Source organism: Pipistrellus kuhlii, unplaced genomic scaffold (assembly GCF_014108245.1).
Source record: "Pipistrellus kuhlii isolate mPipKuh1 unplaced genomic scaffold, mPipKuh1.p scaffold_m20_p_13, whole genome shotgun sequence".
NCBI lineage: Eukaryota > Metazoa > Chordata > Mammalia > Chiroptera > Vespertilionidae > Pipistrellus > Pipistrellus kuhlii.
In genome coordinates, this window is record NW_023425438.1 from 13,989,840 (window position 1) to 14,016,077 (window position 26,238).

Consider the following 26,238-nt stretch of genomic DNA (forward strand, 5'->3'; position numbering starts at 1 on the left):
GACGTGGTGGGGGCAAAAGCTACAGAGCCGTGAGGTGAGGAGTGAGGAGCAGCTGAGTTGGCAGAGATAAAGTGCTTTAAGGTGCTTGGAAGAGAATTCACAGCACTATCTGGAATGACAGAGGGGTTTCTTCCTTTTTCTTTAGCACAGGAAAAGCCTGAACATGAACAGAAGGTGAAGGAATAGGACAAGTAGGTAAGAGGAGTTGATGATTTTGGTAAAGGGGGGGCAGGAGAATGATTGAAATAAGTTCTCTGAGCATATGAGAGGGGATGAAATGCAGAACAAAGATGGGGAGATGCTAATGTGAGTGTAAGTACAGTAAGTAGTCAGTTCCCAGAATGGTGCATAACAGTCTGGCCCACATATTGACATTACTTTGGGTTCAACCAATAGGGCAAACATTTATATATTCAAAGTAATATTTACATATTTATTTTACACCAAGTGAATATTTAAAGTAATATTTACATATTTATTTTACATCAAATACACATCTTTCCTCCAAAGGACCCTTTCAATGCCTCCTCCAGCTGGTGCTCAAAGGTGGTCAATGAACACGTCTCGTACCTGTGTTCTGAGTATCTTAACATACTCAGAACACAGCCAAGGCCCTGCATACAAGTGAATTAGTCCTCCAGGCACGCAATATGGTGGCGAAGATCCTGTGTGAAAGGTGACACCTGTTCCTGAGCGGTGCTTACTCTCGCTTACAGTGGGTTGCCAGCTTTTCCTTCACCGTAGGAGTTTTAAAACAGGAAGATGAGGAGGAGGAGGAGGATGTTCTAAAGCACATGTGTCAAACACAAGGCCCGCGGGCCAAATCCGTCCCGCCAGGCCTTGCAATGTGGCCCGCACCGCGCTGTCATCACTGCACTCCGCTGCATTTCCATCACAATGACAGTTTATGACTGTTCAGTAAACCATTCGGCCCGCGATTTAGGCTGGATTTTAGATTTTGGCCCCTTCTCTGATTGAGTTCGACACCCCTATTCTAAAGGCAGGCAGGCAGGCAGGCAGCAGGAAGTGGCATGATCTGCCTTAACACAAGGTGCCAAAAAGCAGTGAAAAACCAGATCCAAGAACACTGGCTTTGGGTCTCTTCGCTTAGGGATGTAACATACTTCACATACAACAGCCCTTGAAGGATACTTGCTTTTTCAATCTTAAATAACGTTAAGAGAAAAAAAAAGATTCTTTGATTCATTAAAAAAGCTTAGCTGTTCCTAATTTGTGATAATCTCCTATGTTTCACATGGCTTGGAAAGGATTCTATCAAAAATGGATTCTGTTCCAAGGAAAAAGTGGATGGTGAGATGGGAGACCTTGGTCCACCTTCCCTCTTCCTTTGCCCGAGCTGTTTCCCTAGGCTTTGATGCCCTCGACCTTTCCTCCTAAAAGCCTCTTTCTTTTTCTCCCGTCAAGGCCGAACACAAATGCCACCTCTTCCAGGAACCTGTCCCCACCGCCCAGGCCGGAAGCCATCCCTTCCTCCTCCGCTGCCCTCCCCTTGGCTTTGCACGGGTCAGCGGCCGGGGCTGTTGACGCGGCTGCCGTTGCACTAAGTTATGCGCTCCTCGCGGCCAGGGACCGTGACCGTGACCGGGGAGGTGGGCGCACGCGGCGCCGGGTACCCGGTCAGAGCTCCGCAAACGCTCTCGGAGTGGAATTCATTTGGCCAAACAATCCAGGGGAGGAGACCGCGCTCGCTCGAGGCGCGGATGAATGATTCATGGGTGGTTCTTCGCATTCTTTACCTCCGAGTCACGTCGGGCGGAGCCTCCAGCTGGCCTGGCAAATGCGTGCGGCGCTGAAACGCACCTCAGCGGGCCCTGATCAGGGTGCGGGAGTCGGGAGTCGGGAGTCGACCGAGAGGGGCCGAGCTGCAACCGCATGCAGGCTGGGAACATGGGGGCGAACTGGGGGGCGGGGCAAGTCACTGACCACGCCCCTCATCGGGCGGAAGCCACGCCCCCGACGCGCGCTCACGTCGGCGGCGCGTGCCCGCCTCCAGCGCGGAGACCTCGCGCCCTCGCGCCCTCGCGCCCTCGCGCCGGGGGCGGGCTCGCCGCGCGTGCCGGGCGGGGGAGCGGCGCGAGCCGGGAGTCGAGGACGCTCGTCGCGGGGGCGGCTCCAGGGCCTGAGCGGGCGCCGCTGCCGCCGCCGCCTGCGCCGCGGACGCCGGGCCGGAGGTTGGCGGGGGCGGCTGCGGCCGCGGAGACCGTCCGGACGCCCCCTGTGCCCGCCGGGAAGTGAGTAAGGCGGGGGTCCGCGGCGGCGGCGGCGCCTGCGGGAGAGGTGCGCGGTGCTGGAGCCGAGCGCCCGGACCTCCGGAGCCCGCGGAGAGCGCCCGGACCTCCGGAGCCCGCGGGGGCGCAGGGCCCGGAGCGGCGGGGAGCCGGGGCCGCTGCACCGCGCGCGGCTGCGAGGGGAGACGGCTCCGCGCTCAGGGCTCACGGCCCTGGGGGCGCGCGCGGAGGGGATGGAGCGCAGCCCGGGCCGGCGCCGCCGGGCTCGGGACCCCCCGGGCCCGGGATGGGGGGGTCTCCGGCGTTCCGAGCGCGCCGCGGCCGTCGGTGCGGAGCCGGGTGCGGGCGCCGGGCTGATGCCGCCGGAGCCCGGTTCCCCGGGCGCGGGCTCTGCGTTAGGTGCTGAAGGGGGCACGGGAGGCAGGTCCTGGCAGAGGGCAGGTGAGGCAGGCAGGCCCTGGCAGAGGGAATGGAATTCTTTTCAGATCGCCCCAAAACACCGTTTCCCGAGGCGCCTAACCGTGAACCTGTGCGCCGTGTCACCGTGGAGGGAAAGTGTGCCGGAGGGGAGGATGCAGCTGACTGACCAGTGCCTGCTGTCCAGTCCCTGGGCCAGGCCTCGGGATTAGGGAGACCGCCAGCATGCTTAGCAGGCGTTATTGATGAGCCAGCCTCCGTGGGTCAGCACTGGGGCCACAAAATAGTGTCAAACACATCCACCATTTACTGTGCAGGAGCTAACCATTCGTTTGTGAAGCTATGAACATGAAAGACAAAGCAACATTGCATTTTGTCTCACACCTTATTCACCTGAGGCCTCTTGTCCACCCCCCACTCCTCCCAAGATTGGGAAGTTAGAGCCGTACATGGCTTGGTTTTGGGGATAAAGCAGGAGGGTCAAGGGAGCTCGTGGGAGCAACTTAGGAGAGTCTTGAAGGCTCTTGTAGGGAGAGAAAAATAATAATAAAAAAAGCTGGAAAGGAGAAAAGAAGTTTCCTTCCTTCCCAACTGTTATTAAGCTGCATGATCACAGCCAGCTGACTTCTCAGTGACTGAGGAGAACAGTAATCCTGCAAGCGATGTTTATTGCGTGAATGAATGAACCAGCGTGGTTCTGCTGGATATTACCCAGGGCAGTGTTAATCACTCCGCCGGGAGGGGTGGCTGATGGACTTCCTTTGTTCCTAAAGACCTCCACCGCCCCCCCCCCCCCTTTTTTTTTTGTTCGCCCTGTAAGGTAACCGAGGGCCATAGGTCTGAACGTTGAAAACCGTGGCTGAGATGACGGAGTGGCCTTCTGTGGCCATTGTGCCACTTTCTCGTCTTTATCGCAGGTTAGCTGTTAGAACTTGCTCCGTGTGCCATGGCTTCAGATCTCCTCTTCGCTGCCCCTGGAAGAAGAGTACTTTCATACTCTTTGTGTTTTTTGCTTCTTGTCCTGGTCGGTGGACGGCAGGTCTGTGGTGAGTCCCTGTGGGGCTGGAACTCTGCCTGCTGGCTGCCTCGCTTAGGTTTCTGGACTCTCCCGCTCCGGTCTGCCGTTTCAGGCCCTGGTGTTGCCGTGCCTGTTGGGTTACTTTGTCTGCCAAATCAAAACTTGACCTTTTATGAGTTCTGTGAGCGTTTTTATCATACACACATGGAGTCACCTCTGAAGGGGGTTGTGTAGCCAAAGCAGAAAGCAGACGGTTCTTGAGCGCCCGCGGAGTGTGAGAGACACATTTCTGCTTAGAAAACCAGATGGCTGACCGGTGGAATGGCAAGGTACCCTTTATTTTAGACACTTTCTAGAACTCTCCCAGGGCCTTTGCTTCCTCATATAAACAATGAGGGCCGTACTAATCCAAGTTTGGCATTGTGTGGTCACCCTTGAACAAATTTCTCTTTGGTATTACTGCCATGTACATCAGCGTGCACCCAGCAGGCGCCGACCGGTTCTTGTGTTGGGTCTGGTAACTTTGGGCACTTTGTTCCAGGTTCTCCCAGTGATCTTTGTATTTTATTTAGGAACTTAATTTATATTTATTTCAACATCCACTTCATCGCTGTGTAGTTTACATATAATAAAATGCATAGGTACCTGGGTAGAGTGGGTGCGTTTTAAAAAGGTGCGTTTCTTTGTCCAGCCACTATCGCAGTCAGGACAGAGAAACTCACCTCCTCCCCAAGACATGCTCATTGATTTTAGGTAAGAGAGGTGCGGGGAGAGGGGCGGAGAGAGAAAGAGAGAGAAAGAGAGAGACCAATGTGAGAGAATTGGTTGCCTGCTCCTATCAGGGATGAAACCCAAAATCCAGGTTCGTGCACTGACGGGGAATCAAAACAGGAACCTTTTGGTTCAGGAGACAACACTCCCTCTGACTGGGCCACCTGGCTGGGGCTCACTCCACCCCCCTGTTTAACTTATTTCTAGTCACACAAGCTTCCGGGCTGTGGTGTCTGCTTGAGCAGGATGCTTGCGGCCCAGGTTTGGGAGACGCCATTTGTAACAGAGTCCCTGGGGATGCCCGCTTCCGGGGTTGTGCGGTGCTCAGTCCTGCTCAGCCCGGGTGGCGGGGAGCTGCGGCTGTGCCGATGGCCCAGAGTGCGCACTCTGATACAACACGGCCGGCACAGACGGAATACAAGCCGCCTAGGCCCACTCCCTTCTCCACCAGAGCTGTCATCAGTTCGCTGTGACCCTTCCTGGCCCTTCCCGGTGCGTTTCCACCTCCGTACAGTAATGCAGGAAAAAGCAGGCTTTCCCCAGGCTCCCCGCGCTCTGACACCGGCGGCTTGTCTTGGAACAGAGCGTCAGAGAGCTTTCCGTGGTGAAACATACGGTTCTACCTGGTCCTTCCTGGCCATGCGCGCTCTCACGAAGTGTGTGTTGTCCTGTCGTTGCAGACATTGCTGCAGAGAATGAAAAGGAGACTTGCTGGGTCAAGAGGGAGCAGGTTTAAAATGTTAAATGGGTGGAGATTTAACCACGCTGCTCCTTGTGGATCTGGTTCATTTATTTTTAACTGCCGGAGTGTGTTCAGTGGTTGATGTATCTTTCACTCACGGGGGACGGTTAGGTGACGGTGGGTACTAATTTTTTTTTTAATGGTCTGTGTGTTGTGAATGCATCCTGCCAGTCTGAGGCTTGCCTTTTCCCTTTGTTCACAGTGTCTTTCGTTGTAGACACGTTTTAAATGTTTGTGTTACACTTGTGAAAGAAATTCCCATAAATTAAAGTTGTGTGTGTGCCATCTTGCTAAGTACATTTTCTCTATCCCAGGGTCTGAATTATATATTTTTGTATGTCCTTCTAAAATTAAAAAAGTAAGTTTTGCCTAGGTAGCTGGTTGGGACGTCATCCCATCCACCAAAAGGTTGCGAGTTTGATGCCCTGACCGGGCACTTACCTGGGTTTGTTCCCTGTTCAAGAGCCCATATGGGAGGCAAACAACCCGTGTTTCTCTCTCTCTTTCACTCTCCCTTCCTCTCTCTCTAAAATGGACTTAAAAAACCATATCCTCGGTGAGGATTAAAAAAAAAAAAAAGTTTTGCTTTTTTCTAGATTGTATAATAAAGAGATATAATTTATTTTTCAATTGTGATAACCAGTTTTTCAGCACTTTTCCTCATAATTTTTTATTGTGGCAAAATATAATATACATAACATAAAATTCACCATTATACCTTTTTTTTTTTAATGGTTAGACGGTTATTATTACTTTTTTTTTTTAAAATATATTTCTATTGATTTTTTTACAGAGAGGAAGGGAGAGAGATAGAGAGCTAGAAACATCGATGAGAGAGAAACATCGACCAGCTGCCTCTTGCACACCCCCTACCGGGGATGTGCCCGCAACCAATGTACATGCCCCTGACCGGAATCGAACCTGGGACCCTTCAGTCCACAGACCGACGCTCTACCACTGAGCCAAACCGGTTTCGGCCATTATACCCATTTTTAAGTGTACAGTTCTGTGGCATTAAGTTTTTTCACGTTTCCCAACATGAAACTCGTCGCATTCAACCCTAACTCCCAGTTCTCTCCTCCCTTCAGCCCCAGCGACCACCACTGTACTTTCTGTCCATGAATTGGACCACTCTGGTACCTCATATAAGTGGAGTCATACTATCTTTGTCTCTTTGCGTTTGGTTTATTTAACTTAGCATGACATCCTCAGGTTTTCTTCCTTTTTTTTTTTTTTTTAAATATATTTTTATTGATTTTGTACAGAGAGGAAGGGAGAGAGATAGAGAGTTAGAAACACCGATGAGAGAGAGTCATCGATCAGCTGCCTCTTGCACACCCCCTACTAGGGATATGCCCGCAACCAAGGTACATGCCCCTGACCGGAATCGAACCTGGGACCCTTCAGTCCCCAAGCCGAGGCTCTATCCATTGAGCCAAACCGGTTTCGGCTTCCTTTTTTTTTTTTTTTTAAAGCTGAATACTATTTCATTGTATGTATATGTTACATTTGTTTACTCCTTCACCCAGCAGGGCAATGTAGTTCTTTCCAGCTTTTGGCTACTGTGAATCGTGCTGTTGTGAAAATGGGTGTGTCGAGACATGTGTAAGTCCCTTTTGGTTATTTTGTGTATACACTGAAGGGCCAGATTATTATGATCTCTGAATGCATAATAATCTGGCCACTCAGTGTGCATGAATTCGTGCATGGATGGGGTCCAGCCAAGCCTGGCCAGGAAGAGGGGTCATGGGCAGTTGGCTGGCCTGCCTGCCTGTCGAACTCCTGGTTGAGGGTACAATTTGCATATTAGCTTTTATTATATAGGATATACACTGGCCAGATTATTATGTGTTCAGAGATCACAATAATCTGGCCACTCCATGTATATCCAGAAGTGAAACTGTCCATGCCAGTTTAAAAAATTACATGCTAGTACATCACTGAAGGTGGCCTAAATGGCGGATGGTGCAGAGTTCTTATGCAGTCCCTCTTCTCCATACGTGGTTTCCCCTGCTATCAATGTCTTGCTTTAGTGAGTGTACATTTGCTACAACTGATGAATCCATATTGATTGTTGTTATTATTATTAACTTTAGCTCATGGTTTCTGTTAGGCTTCACTCAGTGTGTCACATGCTAGCAGTTCTTTAGGTTTTCACAGCTGAATGCCAGGCATCGTAATTATCATTACATGACATTTCATGGATGTCACACGGCATAATTTCATCGTCCTACACACCCTCTATGTTCCACCTGCTCAGTTCTTCCCTCTCCTCTCCTGAAACGATCCCGGTAACCACTGACCCTTTCCCTGTGTCCCTGGCTCTGCCTTTTCCAGAATGTCTCTGTCTGGGATCATTCCGTTTGCAGCCTCTCAGACGGGCTTCTTCCACCAATCAGCATTGTGCGTTTACGGTTCCTCAATGTCTTTGGCTGGCTCATCAGCTCATTTCTTTTTATTGCTGAATAATATGCCACTGTATGAAAGTACCACGGTTTGTCCACTTTTGAAGGACATTTTGGTTACTTCCAGTTTTTGATAATTATGATTAAAGGTGCTGCTAATATTTATGTGCAGGTTTTTTGCGTGGACATGAAGTTTCAGCTGTTTTGAATAAGTACCTACAAGTATGATTTCTGGATCATATTGTTAGAGAATGTTTAGCTTTGTAAGAAACTGCTTGTCTTCGAAGGTGGCTGTACAGGTTTGCATTTTCAATAATTTAAAAAATGTATAGTCTAGCACCTTAAATGTACTTAAAAAGTAAGTATTTGTCAAACTGTTCTGTGATATGAACTTCACCCGGAATGGATTCATATTCCAGCTGTAGCTTTTGTTGGCCATCTTTCTTAGCATTTATATTTCTTTGTGTATTTTGAAGTGTTGATGGACAAATTCATTTGAGTGTTAGTGCTTTTCATGTTGTTCTCACTTCTGTGCTCACCCTTCTCTGTGTGGTGATATTCTAGGAGCTTTTCTTGACCTGCGGGGACCTAATAAACTAGATACGATAGAGGTGGGTCAGGGGTCCTGCATTTTGAGGTAATTGGGGCTCTTTTAGACCCACTCGCAGAGTAAGTGAATGTTCTGGTTCAGTTCCTGGTCACGCGTCTGCTTTTATCTTCCCACATTTTTAAGCCCAGAGCATTGCATAAACTGCAGTTCCAGGCAGAGACTGGCGTGAGCACGTTTCAGCTTCCTCTCTGCTCCGGCCTCATCCTGGGCTTTAAGCCGGGAGCTGGCGCTGACGTCTCCGGTGTCTGCGGGTCTTCTGCTCTGTGTCCCCGTTGCCCTGCAGGAAGCAGTCACCTGCTCTGGGGCTCGGGGTCCCGCAGGCCTGGAGCGTCTGCTTTGCGCCCGGTTTTGTGTCTGTTCTGTTTCTGATCCAAATGAAGGCTTTTCTTGTTGAACCTCCCTAAGCCATTTGAACGTATTTTATCCCTGTGTGTCTGAAGGAGAAGGGATGCATCCAGCTGTCTACTTTCTGAATTGCGTTGACATGAAGACTTAACTGGCCAGCCTTCGTTCTACACTCGACACCGCTGTTTTCGTGTTATGTTACTGCAGCTCCGAGACCCTTCCGAGCAGGAGCTGAATAGCAGCGGTGATAATGGGCGCTTTTATCTTCTTCCCAAACGGGAGCGTTTCCAGGGTTTCACCGTGAGGCAGCACACTCCCCTGAAGGTTTCTGCTAGATGTCGTTGTCAACTTGAGGCCGTTCTCTTCTGTCCTTGATGTGTGTTTTTATTGGGTGTTGAATTGTATCAAGGGATTTTTTTTGGGGGGGGGGCATTTGTTGAAATTATTATTTTCTCTTTAATATGTTAATGGTAGGAGAGACCTTTCTGAGTTCCTGATAACCCAGCAAAACATACATTGTATGGGAATCGAACCAGCAGCCTTTTGGTGCCTGGGATGATGCTTAACTAACTGAGCCACACCAGCTGGTTTTTAATTTTACTATATTTAAAAAAATAAAATATGCTCTTTAACACACACATATATTTCAGAGTGGAAGAGAGAGGGAGAGAGATAGAAACATCAATGATGAGAGAGAACCATTGATTGGCTGCCTCCTGAAAGAAAGCCTGACACTGGGGATTGTCCGCAACCCAGCATGTGCCCTGGCCTGGATGGAACTGTGACCTCCTGGTTCCTAGGTCGGCACTCAGGCACTGAGCCATGCTGGCCTGGCTTTACTACAGTTTGGATTCTCATATTTCGCTTAGATCTCTTCTTCCAGTGTATGGCTTGTCTTTTAAAACATTCAAAAAACACGATTTGATCCATTTGTGGTTTTAATTTATTGTTTATAAAATTTCCCTACAGATCACGAGCACAAAAAAATAATCCTGGTGTCTGCGTATAGAAAGCTGTTGTAATGGACCAGGAGCTAGCGGTCCTGGGTTTCTATAGTCATTGCTTTATGGTGAAGTTCAGTTAAATGCTGAGCCAAGATCTTTATTTGGTATAAAATGTGGGGTCCAGGATAGGTTATTTCTGAGCCCTGACATTGAGATCCTCTCTTGCTGTGCTTGTGGTTTCTGTAGCTCCTAATCATTACTACCAATGCGTTAACTCAAATTAAAGTTATGAGAATTCAGAAAAGGGATTCTTGTTAATATTCAGGATTTAGATGTGAAGGCTGCACATTGCTTTTGTGGTGGAAAAGAAATACAAATAATTTGATTTAGGTTGGAACACATTTCACGGGCCTTTTTTTTTTTTTTTTTTTTTAATTAGGCTCTTATTTTGTGCCAGGCTTTGTACTAAAAGCTTTACATAATTTATTTAATTGTTACTTCAGCCCTAAGTGGTTCTTTTTGCTGTTCAGAGCTCTTTGTACTTGTGAAGTGCAATATGTATTTGAATTTTTTTTATTGGAACCTAGAAAGTTTTTCAGATTTGTAAATGGAATATCTCTATGGTCTTAAAAACATGTACTTTTTTTTTTTTTAATCTGAAAGAGAAGAGAGAAGAAGAAGTATTAGAGGAAGGACAATGGAGAATTTTTCTGTAATAAGCAAGGATGTTCTCCTTCAGGGACGTTTGACTAGTTGCAGCTCGGTACTAGGGCTTAGTAATGAACGATTTCCTCATCACCATCGGGGCATCCAGAGAAAACCTGACCGCAGTTTTGCGGGGACACAGTGAACGTGCACGGGAAGCGTTGATAGCTGGATGCTTTGAAGTAAGGAGAGCTGGAAGGGTTGAGACAGGAACAGAAAGATTCCAGGGAAGTGAAGGGGATTGGGCACTCAGGTGCAGGACAGAGACATGCTGGGGACCTTTCTGGAGCCTGTCTCACGCTGCTTCCTTGGTGGGACTAACAAGGCTGCAGGCCCTGTTTAACTGTGAATTAAGTTCTGATCCAGCTCCACAGTCCCTGGAATCCTAGTGTTTGTCCTGAAGGGGGCGATGTGGCACAGCGGGAAAAGAGGGGACTTCTGGGTCAAATCGGTTGCCTAAATCCATAAATCACAAGCTTTGTAACCTTAGGCCACATTAACTAACCACTTAGGCTCTAAATTTACTTAAATAATTCTACCATCCATATTCCTCATTTTCTCCTCAAGCCAGGCACAGCCCTGTCCCCTCCTCCTCCTCCTCCTCCTCCTCCTCCTCTTCCTCTTCCTCCTCCTCCTCTTCCTCCTCCTCCTCCTCCTCCTCCTCCTCCTCCTCCTCCTCCTCCTCCTCCTCCTCCTTCTTCTTCTTCTTCTTCTTCTTCTTCTCTCTCTCTCTCTCTCTCTCTCTCTCTCTCTCTCTCTCATTTAGGATAAATGGTTTTCAAAGTGGGAGGCATGCAAAAATGATCCTCTTTTTTTGCTATAGCCTACCTTGCTGTCGGTAGGCTATATAGCAAGAAAGGGTGGACAGTTAACTTTACTAATATTTAATTCATAGGTTGATCCTTGACTCCCATCTGTGTGTCTCACGATACACAGCAGGTCTGGTAAGCGAGGTAAGCTGAGAGGAGGGAGTGGGGACACCGCAGCCTGCAGCGGCTGCTATGTGAGCTCCCATATTTATCTGCTCACATTCTGTGCAGACACATTGCAGTTCCCTGCTGCTTGGTTTAGTGGTCTTTCAGATTCTATTATCTGATTGGAATGAAATGAACCTTGTTCAGTAGACAAAGCGTTTAAAAAGATTCCTACAAAGACACTGCAGATTGAAGTTTCAGATTCAACTGAGGATGGAAATAATAATGCCGGGACACATGAACTGCAAGATAAAGCAGAGCCGACACTTCTGTATCTATTATGGGCTTGTTGTCAGTCAATTGCAAAGTACAAAAACAATAATGATCTAAAGAGATTGAAGGGGAATCAGTAAAAACAACACCTTAAAGTTGTTAGAAATACTATGTGTTATAAGGATTTATTTATATACTAGGGGCCCAGAAGACCAATTTGTGCGCCTTGAAAGGAACTGTGGGCCATGAGGCTGTGGTGGGCACAGGGGCGGGTCTCGGCCCATCCTCCACACTCCCTAGCCCCTCCCACCGCAGCCGGGTCACTTGTCTGTTGGCAGCCCCTCTCCCACGAGTTGACCCCACCCGCTGACAGTGCGGAGCGATTGGGGCAGGCGCCATCAGCAGGTGTGAGCAGTGGCTGTTGGCCCTGATCGCCCCTGAGGGCTTCTCCATCTCCCCCTGTTCCTAAGGGGCAATTGGGGCAGCAGCCGCCACTCACACCCGCTGATGGTGCCAAGCAGTCGGGACTGGGGCCGGGCGCCAGCAGAGGGTGCGAGCGAGGCCTCCAGCACTGACTGCAGGTGCAAACGGGGCATCATTTTCTGAATGGGGTGGTGCATGCCTTGTGTGCCCTGGAGAAGAACCTGTATTTGTCACTGTTGGTTGACATAAATACCAATTAGGTCTCGTAGGCTGAGGGTGTTGTTCAGCCCTTCCACGTTCTTCTTGACTTTCTGCTTGTGCTGATCATGGAGGAGTGTTGACGTCTCCACGTGTAAGTGTGGATTTGTCTAGTATGTGTTTGTACTGTCTTTAAAAAGTTTTAAAACTTTATTTTTTACAACAGTTTTAAACTTATAGAAAAGTGGAAAATAATAGCAACCCATTCTCTGTTCTGTTATTAACCTCATACATTAGTACATTTGTTACAACGAGTGAACCAATGATGGTACATTATTTTTAAAAATTATTTTATTGACTTTTTTTTTTTACAGAGAGGAAGGGAGAGGGAGAGAGAGTTAGAAAAATTGATGAGAGAGAAACATCTATCAGCTGCCTCCTGCACACCCCCTACTGGGAATGTGTCCACAACTAAGGTACATGCCCTTGACCGGAATAGAACCTGGGACCCTTGAGTCCGCAGGCCGACACTCTATCCACTGAGCCAAACAGGTTAGGGCTGATGGTACATTATTACCAGAATCCACACTTTATTCAGATTTCCTGAGGGTTCTCCTAATGGCCTTTGTTCCATTGTCTCACCCTGGATACCACATTACCCGTAGCTGTCACGTCTCCTTAGATGTCTCTTGGCTTTGTCAGTTTCTCAGACCTTTCTGATCTGGTTTTTGATGCATAATCTGAGGAGTACTGGTAAGGTATTTGCAGATTATCCCCCAGTTGATATTTGCCTGATGTTTTTCTCATGATTAAACTGGGTTTATCGGTTTGGGGGAGGGATACAATAGAGGTAAAATGCCATTTTCATCACATCGTGTCAAGGATGTGTACTGTTAGCGTGACTTACCTACGATGTGGAACTTGCACCGTCTGAGGTGGTGCTGACCAGGTTTCTCCGCCATCCAGTTACACCAGTTACTTCGCACGTGGCCCCCCCTCTGCCGATGCTGTGTCTTTGTAAGGAAGACACTGAAGGAGTGGAAGTTGTGCTTCGCTTTCTTCAGGGCTGAGTATCGATATACCGGTAAATTATTTGGAATTCTTCACAGGGTCTTTGTCTGTTCTTCATGTATTGTTATAGTCACTCATTTATGTCAGTGTTGACTGATGGATATGCAGTACTACCTTATTTATTTTGTCGCTGAGGTTGTTCCAACTTTGGCTCTTGGGAGCTTTCTGTTGGCTTCTGAGTGCCTTTTATATACCCCTGTCATATGGTTTATTTTTCTCCCACAACTTCTTTACTTCCTGAATTACAAGATGTTCCAGGCTCATCTTGTATTATTTCCTGTCTCACTCATTTCTCAAGGCTCCTTTTGTTGGGGAAAGAAAGGTATTATAAACCAACCCCTGGACTAGGTACGTTCATTTCGTATAGCTCAGGTGTTATAAACCAGCATTGGGGCATTAGGTGCATACTCATGGCAGCTAGGGATGTTGTTGTTTCTACATCTCAGTTGAGAGAGCAAGGACATTTGTGTATATACTAACCCATGCATACACACATATCTGTAATTACTTCTGTATGTAGCTATCTGTATCTGTATTAAGAGAAACGTGATCTTATACCGATGTCTGCGGTTGTAATCCATTACCACATGGATCATTCTAGCTTCTCATCTTGCTTCTCTGTAACCTCACACTCTACCAAATGCTGCCGTTCTGTAATTGTTATGTTAGAACTAGTACCGTATGACCGATGGGAAACTGGAGTAGAGGACTTAGGTATATGTTGTTTTGCTTTTTAGTCATACAGACACCATTCATTCCCAAAGTCACTTCCATCCCCCCGCCCCACCCCCTTCAGTGAGGCTGTTTCAGACGTTTGTAACACAGATTGTTTTGTCACATTCTGCGTTTCATCCTTGGATCCTCTGACGCCCTAAAGGATGTAATGAAAGTTTACACACATTTCCACTGGGTGTTGTAAATGACTCTTGGTTTGACAAATGCATAGGGTCATGTAGCCACCGCTGTAGTGAAGTTTCACCACCCCAAAAGTCTGCGCTTCGTCTGTTCACCCCTTTTCCCCTCCCCCTAAATCTCTGTCGATCACGGATCATTTTGCCATTTCTATTGTTTTGTTTATTCACACATCCATCGCATCTATAGTGATGTGTGTGTGTGTGTGTATTGAGAATGTTTAAGATCTATTCTCTTAGCAAATTTCAGGTATACGGTGTGGTATTATCCACTGTCATCACCAAGTTGTACTTTCAGTTCCCATCTTATAACTAAAGGTTTGTATCCTTTGACCCACCTCTCTCCATTTTCCCTGCCCCCGAGCCCCTGGCTACCACCCTTCTACTCCACTTCCAGAATGGGTTTGACTTTTTTCTTTCTGTGTATCCTTAGATCCCCTTGTGAGTGGGGCCACAATATTTGTCTTTCTCCGGAATATTTCACCTCGTGCTCTGATTTTTTTTTTTTTAATTGTGTGGAATGAAGCTTCTGAGGGGCGATTAGGATCCATCGTCGATTGAACATGTGTGAATAAATCCACCTCGTGGGGGTCTCTGTGTCCGAGGGATGGCCGGCAGGAAGAAGGGGCGCGGAGTCCTGAGGCCATGGCGCCCGTCAGAGGGTTTCGATTGTTGGTTCGCGTGGACAAAGATTTTGGCAGTCGAAGTGGGAAAGGGTGGATATGAGAGTGATTATGAGGAAGGAAGTGCAGGCTCGCAGTGAGAGCGGTATGCGAAGGGAGTGATAGGAGGCCTGGTTATCTCCGGATGAGGAGGCCGAGAAAAGGCAGAGCGCCAGGAGTCCGAGGGCAGGAAGAGAGAGCGCGCTTGCTGTGGGGTCTCTCCCTGAGGTCAATTTTCGGAGCTCGTTGGCATGCTGGTGGCCCTCAGATCCCTGGTGTGCGGGCTGGAGAAGGTCCCAGTATTTCATACACAGCTGGACGGGCTGCTTTCCTGTGCTGCTCCCTGAGCGCCTGGTCCTCTGTGGCTCTCTGGACTCCCCTGTCCCTCTCCGGCCAGACACGGCCCCTCCTGCAGTTGCACCGCAATGACAGAGGAGAGAGAATCAATCAGTGTCCGCCCCCCCCCCCCCCCCCCCAGCAGCAAGTGACGAACAGAGGGTTCTTTTTCTCCACATCTTTTATTTCTGCCATTACCCAGGCCAGCGGCACCTCTGCTGTGGGATTGCCTGCCGGCCGTGGTGGGAGAACATGAGGAAAAAGGAAGGAGGGAGAAGAAGACCCGGGGAGTGTCTCTCGCTGTCTCTGGGCTTCCGTTTGGCTTTCCTGAGAGCCAGAAGGAGAGGGCTCTGGGGCTTTCCCTGTGCGGGCACCACATTCCCAGGTTGGGAGTTCGCGCTGGGTTGGGGTGAGGCCAGGTGATGCGCGAGGGGATAAAGGGCAGACGCGCCATCTGTTCAGCAGTTCTGTGAGTTCTGTGTTCTCCCCGGTCCACCTGCTGCTGTTGACTGTTCCCGGAGCTCCGATGACTCCAGCTCACACGCTGTGCGGGCTTAGCATTCGGCGGGAGAGTGAGGCTGGCGTGTGCTCACTCCATTGTACTTGGGTCCAGCACTTCCGGGCCTGGGCTTCGTACCGTTTCTGCCGGTCGCCAGGGGCCCTGCAGCGGGTGAAGTAGTCCCCGGGCATTGCTTCCAGAGTGCTCCCCTGAAGGCCATTCTCAGCCAAGAGCACAGCTGGGCGCGGTGGGCAGCCGGTGAGGGTGCCTTGGCAGGGCGAACAGCATCTGCTGCATCGTGATGCTGTGTCCTTACCTGCATTTGGCCCTCTTTTCATAAACTGCACTTACCTGCCTCGTTCTTTTTAACCTCTGTGGACTGTATCCTCAGAGGATGGCTGGGCTGCAAGTTATTTAAGCCGTTTTACACTGTTTATCCCCCTTTCTTTCCTTCCGCCTGCTCTCTGCTTCCATTCCTCCCTTACCCTTTCCTCTCCTTCCCTCTCCTCTCCTCTCCTTTTTAAACAAATTAGGAGACATTTTTACTAGGCCAAAGGTAGCATACATTAAAATTTTGGTAGGAATTGCCATCCACAATACTCGTGTCAGTAAGTATATATTCACCACTAAGAGTGTCTGTCTCCCAGGAAACATATTTAGACATTTTAAAACACTTTTAAGTACATCCATCCAACATATTCAACTTTCTAAAAACTGCCAGGCAATACAGCGACAAAATAAAATTTTCGGGGGAAAAAAACCCCCATATCTTATGAATACATTTTCATTTTTAATTTATTTCTAATCTTTAGTCATATGCATATCTGATGGTTAAATTGGTACTGCAATATGAATATAATATTTTAATTTTTGTTGGCACCATATGTAGCTAGACATGTTGCTTATATTTCATAATTATTTTATAATCGTGGGTAGCCTTATGCGATAGCTCTGCATCTTGAGGATTTTTCTGTAGTATGAACAATTTTGTGAACTTTTAAGGAAGTAGTTACATGAATATGATTTCCTAAAGCAATTGAAACATTAGAAATATTATTTCTGAAACATTTGTATCAAATCCTTATAGTTGGGCAGATCTTGGTTATCTTTCATACACCCGAGTCCAGTTTTACTTGAGAGTTAGATTCTGAAGCCAGTGAGTGCCTGAAGGTGGTAAACATTCCTTTTGAATTTTCCCCAGGAACGAGCTGAGCTGCGGTGGGGGCCCACGTAGCAAGGAGCTGGAGGTCTAGCGCAGCTAGTTTTTCTTCACGTTGTAACTGGCTACTTTTTTCTTCACTTGAATTGTGTTTTAGGAAACAGGAAAGGGGGGCTGGCCCGGCAGAAGCCAGAGGGAACCGAGCCCAGGTGATCCTGGCGTGGGATGGCCCATCGTTTAAATACGTCTCTTTCTGACGCAGTTGAGTTTGTGTTAGTCAAATGTAAACATGCTACAATTCCACCGTGTGTTTTTAAAACTTGGGTAGCTTAAAATAACCATAACATAATGAAAATAATCTGATTTATGAAACAGATCTCTTACTGGCTCATCCGCGTGACGACCTTGTCATTTGTCGTCTCGGATTGTTCTGATGCAGGATTTCAGGGATTGGTTGGTTCAGGTTTGTAATAACTGCCTGTGGGACATGAAGATACCGTCGTGTTGTCAGTTTAGATCATTCAAATTCTAAAAGGTTTACTTTGTGCCTTATTCATTTCAAAAGCCCAAGGATTTTCTTAAAAGTAAATACATGCCATTCATGTCTAGCATAGTATCATTAATTACAAGTGATGTCATTAATCCACTAGATTTATAAACTACCTGTGTCACAGTAGTAGTGATAATAATAATTGTAATCATAGGAATAGCAGCTACCATCTGTCCTGTGCTTACCTTGGCCCAGGCACTGTAAACGAACGCCTGCCTTTGATCCCATTGCTCAAGAAGCTACACGAAGGTGGGGGACCTCATCTCCCATTCACTGCAGTATTTCTAGTTCATCTAGATGTGCCTCCCATAGAAGAGCTGCTTGTATTTGTCCAGTGACTGGTTCATCGTGAAGTGTATATAATTTTCAGGCTGTTTCAGCAATGAGGAGTAAACCTTACTGACCATCTGGGATGGTCATTGTCCTTTTAACAGGGGGGGGGGGGTCGTGCTGGTCTAATTGCAGCCAGACGTGCAGTAATGCTGCATGAATTACTGTTGCTTTAGGTGGGGTCGACATGCTTTTCCTTAAAGAGCCAGAGAGAACGATGCTAGACTTTGCAGGCCAGGCGCGCTCTGTTGCAAATCCTCATCTGTAGAGGACACATGAATGGAGAGGTATGGCTGGGTTCCAGTAAAACTGCATTTGCAGAAACAGGCGGCAGGTTAGTTCTGGCCGAGGATAGTATGGATTCTCCTGTTGGTCTCCCCTACTTTCGGGGGTCTCCTGCTTCCAATGCTGCAGGAACCCCGCATGCAGGTGTGTGTGCCCGAAATGGCTTAGCATTGCTTAGTTAGGTGGCCATCTAGATGACCCTCAATATGTTTGTATTAACTTTTTCAAGATGAATCTGGAAGTAGAGACAACATTGTAAAAATGGTCATGACCTCAGGGACTTCTTAGACCCTATTTTGAGAAAAAAGGGTGTAAAGAAATAGAAATAGAAAAAGAAGATAATAAATGAGATGTATTATACAGGGCATTATGATACTCTCTTTTAGTCTGTGTGTATTATTTAGTGAGAGACCTAGATTGGGGAGGAGGGAGCAGGTTTTTGAATATATATATTTTTTATTTGTAATCGCAGGCTACTGGATCAACTCCTGTTTTTTCTCTAGGACCAAGATTTCATTAGTTTTGTGTTTTGTTTTGTTTTGCTGTTTCTGGTTGCTTTTTCTTTGACTTTCTTTCTATTTAAAATTTCTTCCTCTTGGGAGCAAATTATTAAGAAACCATCACATGTGTTGCAGCCTATTTGGTAACATTTCAGTGATCTGGAAAAGACCCAGTCTTAATCATCAAAATATTAATGGCAAAATATTAAGGAATATATTTTCATTTTAAATTTTCTTTAGGATATATTTACAGCTAAACTTTTTTTTTTTTTTTCAGTCACTTTGCTTTAGTGGCTATGGAATTCCTGTGGTCATGACTTATTTAATTTGTGATTCTAACATATTTGAGAATGAGTTACAATAGAGTAATCTGCTTAGGGAAATCATTTGGCTTATGCTGTTTGTCTATATATTTTCTTCATCGAATAAGGCAAAGTTCAGCTAAAATTGTCACGAACTTTGCATCAATAGGTCCATGCAATGGGCTGTTTGTGTTCTAGCTCTTTAGGCCTAGATGTTGAAAAGATCCGTCTAAAAGCTGCAGTTATGTAAGAAGTTTAATGAAGGGGATGAGGTTCCACTGTACCACTTCTGGGTTGTGTGCCCTTGAGCAAGTTAGTGTTCTTTTCTAGGTAACTATTTCCTAATCAATAAAATGGGGATAATGTAATAGTTACACTGTTAGCACGTAGGGAGTATAATGAGATAACTGAGTATTGATGGGAGTATTAAATGAGATAACTCATGGAGAGAGTTAACAGTCACTGGCATAGCCTAAGTCTGTCAGTGTAAACTACTATTATCAGGTGATAAAAAGTTCATTTAGGAGTTCTTTGAGTGTGAGAATGAATTTCTTTATTATATATATATATATATATATATATATATATATATATATATGTTTTATTTTATAAGCTCAGTGTTTTTATGTTCTCTATTGTAGCCTTTCATTATAATTATTTTCCAAATTATATTTAGTAACATGTTCATGAAAAGCAGGAGGGATATGGGAACCTGTATCTCACCTAATAGAGGACTCTGCAGAGGAAATAATCAGAGTTAGAACTAAGATAGAGCCCAAATTTTCATCACAGGAGGCATGTGTGAGCTCAGTTAAGTATTGACTTCTATTATAGAAATTATCAAATAAAGAAATAAGGATTTACTTTCTTTGGTATCAGGTTCCACTTTACTTTCACTGATACTGTCTTAGTATGTGCATTTGCAACTTGATGTCCTGAGGCGCTCTCTTCACAATAGAATGATAAGCACGTGGTTGAATTGCCAAATTGCACAGTGCTTTATTGTGTCCTTCTTTGTCTCTAGGATGATTGAGGAAAGTGGGAATAAGCGGAAGACGATGGCAGAGAAGCGGCAGCTGTTCATAGAAATGCGTGAGTCCTGAGTGCTTCTGGCGTCCCTGTGTATCTGTGTGGGAGTGCTCCCCCCCCCCCCCCCCTCCTTCTGATCAGTCACAACTTCAATCAGAAGTTCTAAGTTACAGGTTTTAGAAAGGGAAAAAGGTGAGTTCAAGAATCGTGGAGTTGAAGGACCTCAAGGCAGACCTTATTATTTTAATTGAGCTGATTTGAACTGCTTTCTTTAAGCCACACCATAAAGAATGAGCCAGAGATGTTTCCTAGAATGTCTGTAAGATCAAGGCATGCCAGTCAATTTAGACCTCTTGCTGTGACTCCGTTGTTACCGCGAGCTTGCCGGTGCTGATGCATAATTAATACATCATATAAATTACCTTGCACTAGATACAAATTCGGAGGTTGAGAAGACTGACAGGCCAACATTTAGAGCAGGAGAAAAAATTAATAGCATGAATGTGTACTTTGGTATATTACTTTACTATACAGTATTAAATCTTCTGTTAAAAATTACAGTATTGCCCTAACTGGTTTAGCTCAGTGGATAGAGTGTCAGCCTGCGGACTGAAGGGTCCCAGGTTTGATTCCAGTCAAGGGCATGTACCTTGGTTGCGGGCACATCCCCAGGAGGGGGTGTGCAGGAGGCAGCTGATTGATGTTTCTCTCTCATCAATGTTTCTAACTCTCTATCTCTCTCCTTTCCTCTCTGTAAAAGATCAATAAGATATATTTTTTAAAAGTTATATTATTATGTAAGACTGAATGAAGAAAAACGATGGCTAGGAGGAGCAGGACAGCTCGCAGTATTTGAAGGGTTGTTTTGTTTTGTGACTTCTTGTCTAGGTGACCTTGACTGAGTGACCTTGACCAAGGCACACATACTTGCAGGTCTTCAAATTCTTCTGCCTGAAATAGGGTTACTGGTCTGGGCCAGCGATTGTGAAATCTTTTATAAGCATTTTGTTATGATAAAATGGTGCTGCTCAGCTGAAGCTGGAGAGGGGAGCAGGAGCCCAGCCTGGGATGGCCCCTGAGGTCTTCTCTCAGAGGGAAAGCCAGTTTGGGTTCCCAGGGCGGGCATCCTGAGAGCAGGACAGCAGGGGCAAGCTGACCACCCTTTACCACCCATCTCCAGAGTCACGCAGTCACGTCTGCCACAGTCCTCCTCAGGCCGTCACGGTGACCTGCTCAGATGCAGGCTGAGGGAAAGAACCGTCAGTTCTTGATCAGGAGGGACAGTGCACTGGGCATTCTGTTAGCCACAGACCTGGGAGGGGAACTCCGAGATCAGCGGGTCCTGTTCCCTCATTTCACAGAGGAGGACACTGAGCCTGAGGAGAGGCGTGTGACGTGGCTGTGGCCATGTTCTGTGGGTGGCAGTCAGGCCAGGGCTGGAATCTATTAATACGTCTCTTACTCTGCACTAGGGTCTTTCCTGCTGTGCCACCTTACCCACTTCCTGACAGATAGAGTTAATTAACGCAAATCATGAGTGTTCCTCCCTCAGAGCGTTCTTAGGCTAGCAGATGGGATAAGTAGGCAGAACTACTGGTATGGAAGGGCACCGAGGAAGTGCACCCTAACCCTTCCTCCTGCCTTTGTGCTCTATCAGAAAGCTCAGTATGCCAACACTATGGAATTGCGTCTCTTCCCAGCATTTAGAAATTAGCCAGTAAGTCCACTTAATGTGTTTCATTTGCCCTTCTTTCAGGTGCTCAGAACTTTGATGTCATACGACTATCAACTTACAGAACAGCTTGCAAATTACGATTTGTACAAAAACGATGCAACCGTAAGTCATTTCTATAGTAGCTGTATAGAACTCTCAATAATATATCGATAAAAGATTTTAATACCTTTTAGTCTTGTTGTAATTTTAATGGAGTTATTTTATCATATTTATCAGAATATAAACTTTGTAATGGAAAGAAGTTGGCACTTTACTCTGTGTCTCCCTCAAAATATTTAATAAACTCAACAGTAACTAGTTTTGAGGCTGGCATATTATTTATGTTCTTCAAATGGGGAAATGTATTTCTCCATGTCACTTTTTAATGAAAAATTTTATGCAGAATTAATACAATTTATTAGCTTCTGGAGGAAAAGAAAAACATTAATATTTTGATAAAAGTATCCTGTATAATAAAGGCATAATATACAAATCAACCGAACGGCCAAAACAGCAGAATGACCATCCTGACAACCTTCCGGACGACCATCCGGGGCCATACTGTGCCACCCACTGGTGCCAGGCCAGCCAAGGCGGGTGCAGTGTGCTTGGTTGGGGGCTCAGCCATCGCCCCATGATCGCCCCTCAGAGGGAGGCCCAGATCACAGGCTGGTGGGCCGATCAACGGGGTGGGGGATGGAGTGGGGGGGTTTGGGAGGAGGGGCCTCCCTCCACGATCTCTCCATAGAGGGAGGTCCAGGCCATTGACTGGCAGGCTCTGGTGGGCGGGCGGGGCCTCCCTCTGAGAGGGAAATCTGGATCCCGGGTGCCTCCTGGAGTTCAGAGGGAAGCCTGGGTCCTGGATGCCGAAGGGAAGCTGGTGCTGGCAGCTGGGGTAAAGAAGGCCTATTCTTGCACAAATTTTGTGCATCGGGCCTCCAGTATATAATAAGAATTAAACTTAATATAATAACAATCAGTCTTTTTTGTAAGCAGGTGCTACTACAATTGCTACTTATAAATGTGCATGTATACACATGGCATATATAAGAATCTTTCTTCTCTCTTTTTTTTTTAATATACTTTATTGATTTTGTACAGAGAGGAAGGGAGAGAGATAGAGAATTAGAAACATCGATGAGGGAGAGTCATCGATCAGCTGCCTCTTGCACACCCCCTACTGGGGATATGCCCGCAACCAGGGTACATGCCCTTGACCGGAATCGAACCCGGGACCCTTCAGTCCCCAAGCCGACGCTCTATCCACTGAGCCAAACCGGTTTCGGCAAGAATCTTTCTTCTCTTAATTTCCACGAAGATGAATTAACTTATGACAGAATTATTGTCCTTTTCTCATAAATGGTATGTGTGTATTGATGAAAAACTGTTTTGTATAACGGAAAGATCAGTAGGCGTAGAATGGGGAAGCACCTCAGCTTTAATCCTGGTTTTGCCATCTATATATATAAAAGGCAAATATGCTAAGTGTCCCTGCACCTGTCCAACTGGTTGCTATATGCACTGACCACCAGGGGGGCAAACGCTCAGTGGAGGAGCTGCCGAGCTGCAGTGAGTTGGCAGTGGCAGTTCTCAGGTGACACCCTGAAACCAGGGAGGAGGGAACCCGATTTCTCTCAAGGCCGTGTGATTCCACCTTCGGCCGTGGGTTATGTTGTTGCTGGGGCACCGTCGGCACTGAATCTGGTTTACTGCACACTTGTGTTTGCATTCCACACCCTGTATGACAGCAGCTTTGCAGAGTGCCCTCTCGCACTCTGGGTCCTTTTGGGGGATGTTGGAGAGCTGGTTTTGGCCCGATCCCCACAGGCCAGGACGAAGGACCCCAACTGCCACAGGGACCCCACTCATTCCATAGACTCTGGGGAGGGACCGTGGGAGGCGTGTTTGGCCCATCTTGCCCAGTCCCACCCTGCTGGCCACCTTGTAATTAATTTCCTTTTGATGTGCACAAATCCTTGCACCAGGTCACTAGTTTAATATAAACACATGCCTTGGGAAAGTCATTTTTACAGCTAAATACTTCTACCCTACTGTAAATCTTACTCAAAAATCCTAGCTTAAAATACTTTCTGAAGAGTTTACTGTTCCATCCTAGACTGAAGTCATGTTTATTTTTTGGTGTACCAAAGCACTGTTTTTCAAATTATGGATTGTGACCCATTAATGACTTATGAAATCATTTTGGTGACACTGGACAGAATTTAAAGCATGTGATAGAGAAAAAAAGAAAAATCAGAACACAGCTTATATTGTAAATCTAATAAGTATTTTGTGAAACTTTAGTAAATTTATGTCTGGAGGGTGTGTGTGTGTGTATGTTATGATTTAAATATAATTTTGTGGGTTGTGGTAAAAAAAAAAAAAAAAACCTTTGGAAACCACTGTTCTAAAGAACCTACGTTTTTGTAATTCTCCCTGTAATTATTCCTGGGAAATGGTAGTCTGTAAGTGAAGTGTTGAGAATCATAACCAGGCTAATGGCCTTAGTAAAGTAAAAGACGCATTGTTCTAGAAGTTTTATTTTGTAACATTTGATTATTGAACCTACATGAAAAAAATTCCAGTTTTTTCCACATGTGTGTTCTGTTGTCCCTATACTGTCTATTGGAAAGATCACCCTTTTTCTTCCTGCTCAGCATCTTTTCCTCACATTCTTTGGAGAAAGGTATGAGAACGTTTATATCGGTGTCTGTATGTGAGGGCTGCTTCTGGACCCCGTGTTCCACTGGTCTGTTTGTCTAGTTGTAACTATTACAACTTCATAGTAATAGGGCTTGATATCAGGTAGAGTAGGTATTCTTCCTTTGTTCTGCTTTTCTTTTTAAGATTGGCCTTTTTACATTTATTTTCATATATATTTTAAACTCTGCTTGTCAGTCTTTGTTAAGAACAAACAAAATAAAACAAAGAAGTTTGCTGGGATTTTTGTCTTCTTCTTTTTTGTAAAGTATAGTTAACATACAATATAATTCATCCTTTTAATGTACAGCCCTGTGGGGTTTTGTTGGGATTGCATTGAATCTATAGATCAAGTTGGGAGAGTAGACATATTTCAAATATTGAGATTTCCTCATGTGAACATAGTATATTCCTCCATTTATTTAGGTGTTTATGTCTGCCAATTGTATTTATAGACTTTTTTGTAGAGATTTTACGCATTCTTCATTGGATTTATTTCTAAATCTTTGATGACTTATGATACTTCTAAAATTTCATTGTTATTGATACCTAGAAATACAATGACTTTTATGTCTTGATCTATGTCTAGCAATCGTTCTGAACTCAAATGTTAAATTTAATAATTTATCCATGAATTGTTTTTATTTTTATGTGTCTAATTTAGTCATTTCTGAATAATCACAGTTATATTTCTTTATTTCCAATACTTATACCAATAATTACTGCATCATTATATTCTTAGGACCTGAAGTACAATAGAAATGATGATAGTGGGCATTTATTTTTTTAATTTAAAGTTGTTGTTTTTATTGACTTAAGAGAGATAGAGAAGGAGGAAAAAAAAAAGAAAAAGACAAACATTAACGGTAAGAGAGAAACATTGATTGGTTGCCTCCCGCATAATTCCCTGACCGGGAATCAAACCTGCCACCTTCTGATCTATGGGGTGACACCGACCAGGGCAATAGTGGGCATTTCTGTTCTCATCCCCAACATCAGAGGAAAGGCTCTCAGCATTTTACTATCAAGTAATATGTCTGATGCAGGTTTTTGGTAAATTCCCTTAATAAGAGTAAGGAAATTCCTTGATGTGTTTCTTCTTTTCTAGAGATCAAATTAATTTAAAAAGCTGTAATGTTGGTAATGATTTCCAACTTAGTTTTATTTTGGTCAGAGAATATGATTTATATCCTTTGAAGTTTGTTGAAATTAGTTTTATGACTCAGGATAAGATCAGTTTCTATACTTGTCTTTAGTGTTTTCTAGAAAACAAAGCACGTTTTTTAATCATCGGGACAATACTTCATACAATGTTCATTACTGCTACTCTGTTGTTGTAAAGTTTAATTTTCTATCTGTTGTGAAGTTTAATTTTACTTTCTGTCTGTTTGCTCTCTCACTAAGAGAGGTATGTTAATGTTTCCCTCAAAGCTTGTTGGCTTTTTCTCTTTGACATTTAGTTAGATTTTGCATCATATATTTTTGAGGCTATGGTAGAGGAGTCAGTAATTCACGGCTACTCTCTCAGGACCTTTGGTTGGGCCTGAGAATTAAATCGACACAAGGCGGATTAGCAGGAGAAAAAACATATACATTTTTACATGTGCCTGGGAGCCCCGTAGGAAAAGGAAGACTCAAAGAAGTGACGGGGTCTAAGTCTAATATTCTAGGATGCATAAAGGACAGCAATTGTGGAAAAGTAACTGAAATGTGTATATGGGGAGACTAAAGGAAGATAAGAGTTATTTTAACAAGTTATGCAGATTAATTTTGGCCCCAATCCACTGTCTCTGTGATTAGGATGTTTTCCCCCCCTTGGAATAAGAAAGCCGTCTTTTACACGAGGGTTTTATTTCCGGCCGCCCGGAAGAAAATGTGGAGGGTCCAAGGGCCCTTTTTGTCTCAGAGTGCAGGACATAACAAGTGATAAGGAAGGCCACTTCACAATACCAAAGGGAGCAATCCAGCAGGAAGAAATAACTCTGGTAAACATATATGCACCCCGTACAGAAGCATCCACATACCAAGTGCCCTTTCTGGCACGGCTGTTTTTCAGGTCTCTCAAAACAATCTTTATGCCAAAGTGGCATTTTTTTGGGGGGCACATTCTGCCACTCTTCACGGACCTGTTACATGTAAAATCTGTATGTCTTTCTGACTAGTTAAAACTTGACGT

General features: G+C 45.5%; 1 protein-coding gene across 21 annotated transcripts in view; it reads left to right on the forward strand.

Moving 5' to 3' along the window:
* The first annotated feature begins 2,114 nt into the window (after positions 1 to 2,114).
* Positions 2,115 to 26,238, forward strand: part of DTNB (dystrobrevin beta) — a 146,330-nt gene continuing 122,206 nt past the window's right edge. For all 21 annotated transcript variants that reach the window (XM_045580622.1, XM_045580624.1, XM_045580628.1 and 18 more), the window contains exons 1-3: positions 2,115 to 2,252; positions 19,644 to 19,711; positions 21,405 to 21,485. In XM_045580622.1, coding sequence (XP_045436578.1) covers positions 19,645 to 19,711; positions 21,405 to 21,485 — 148 coding nt within the window. In that variant the 5' untranslated portion in view covers positions 2,115 to 2,252; position 19,644. The remainder of the gene's footprint in view (positions 2,253 to 19,643; positions 19,712 to 21,404; positions 21,486 to 26,238) is intronic.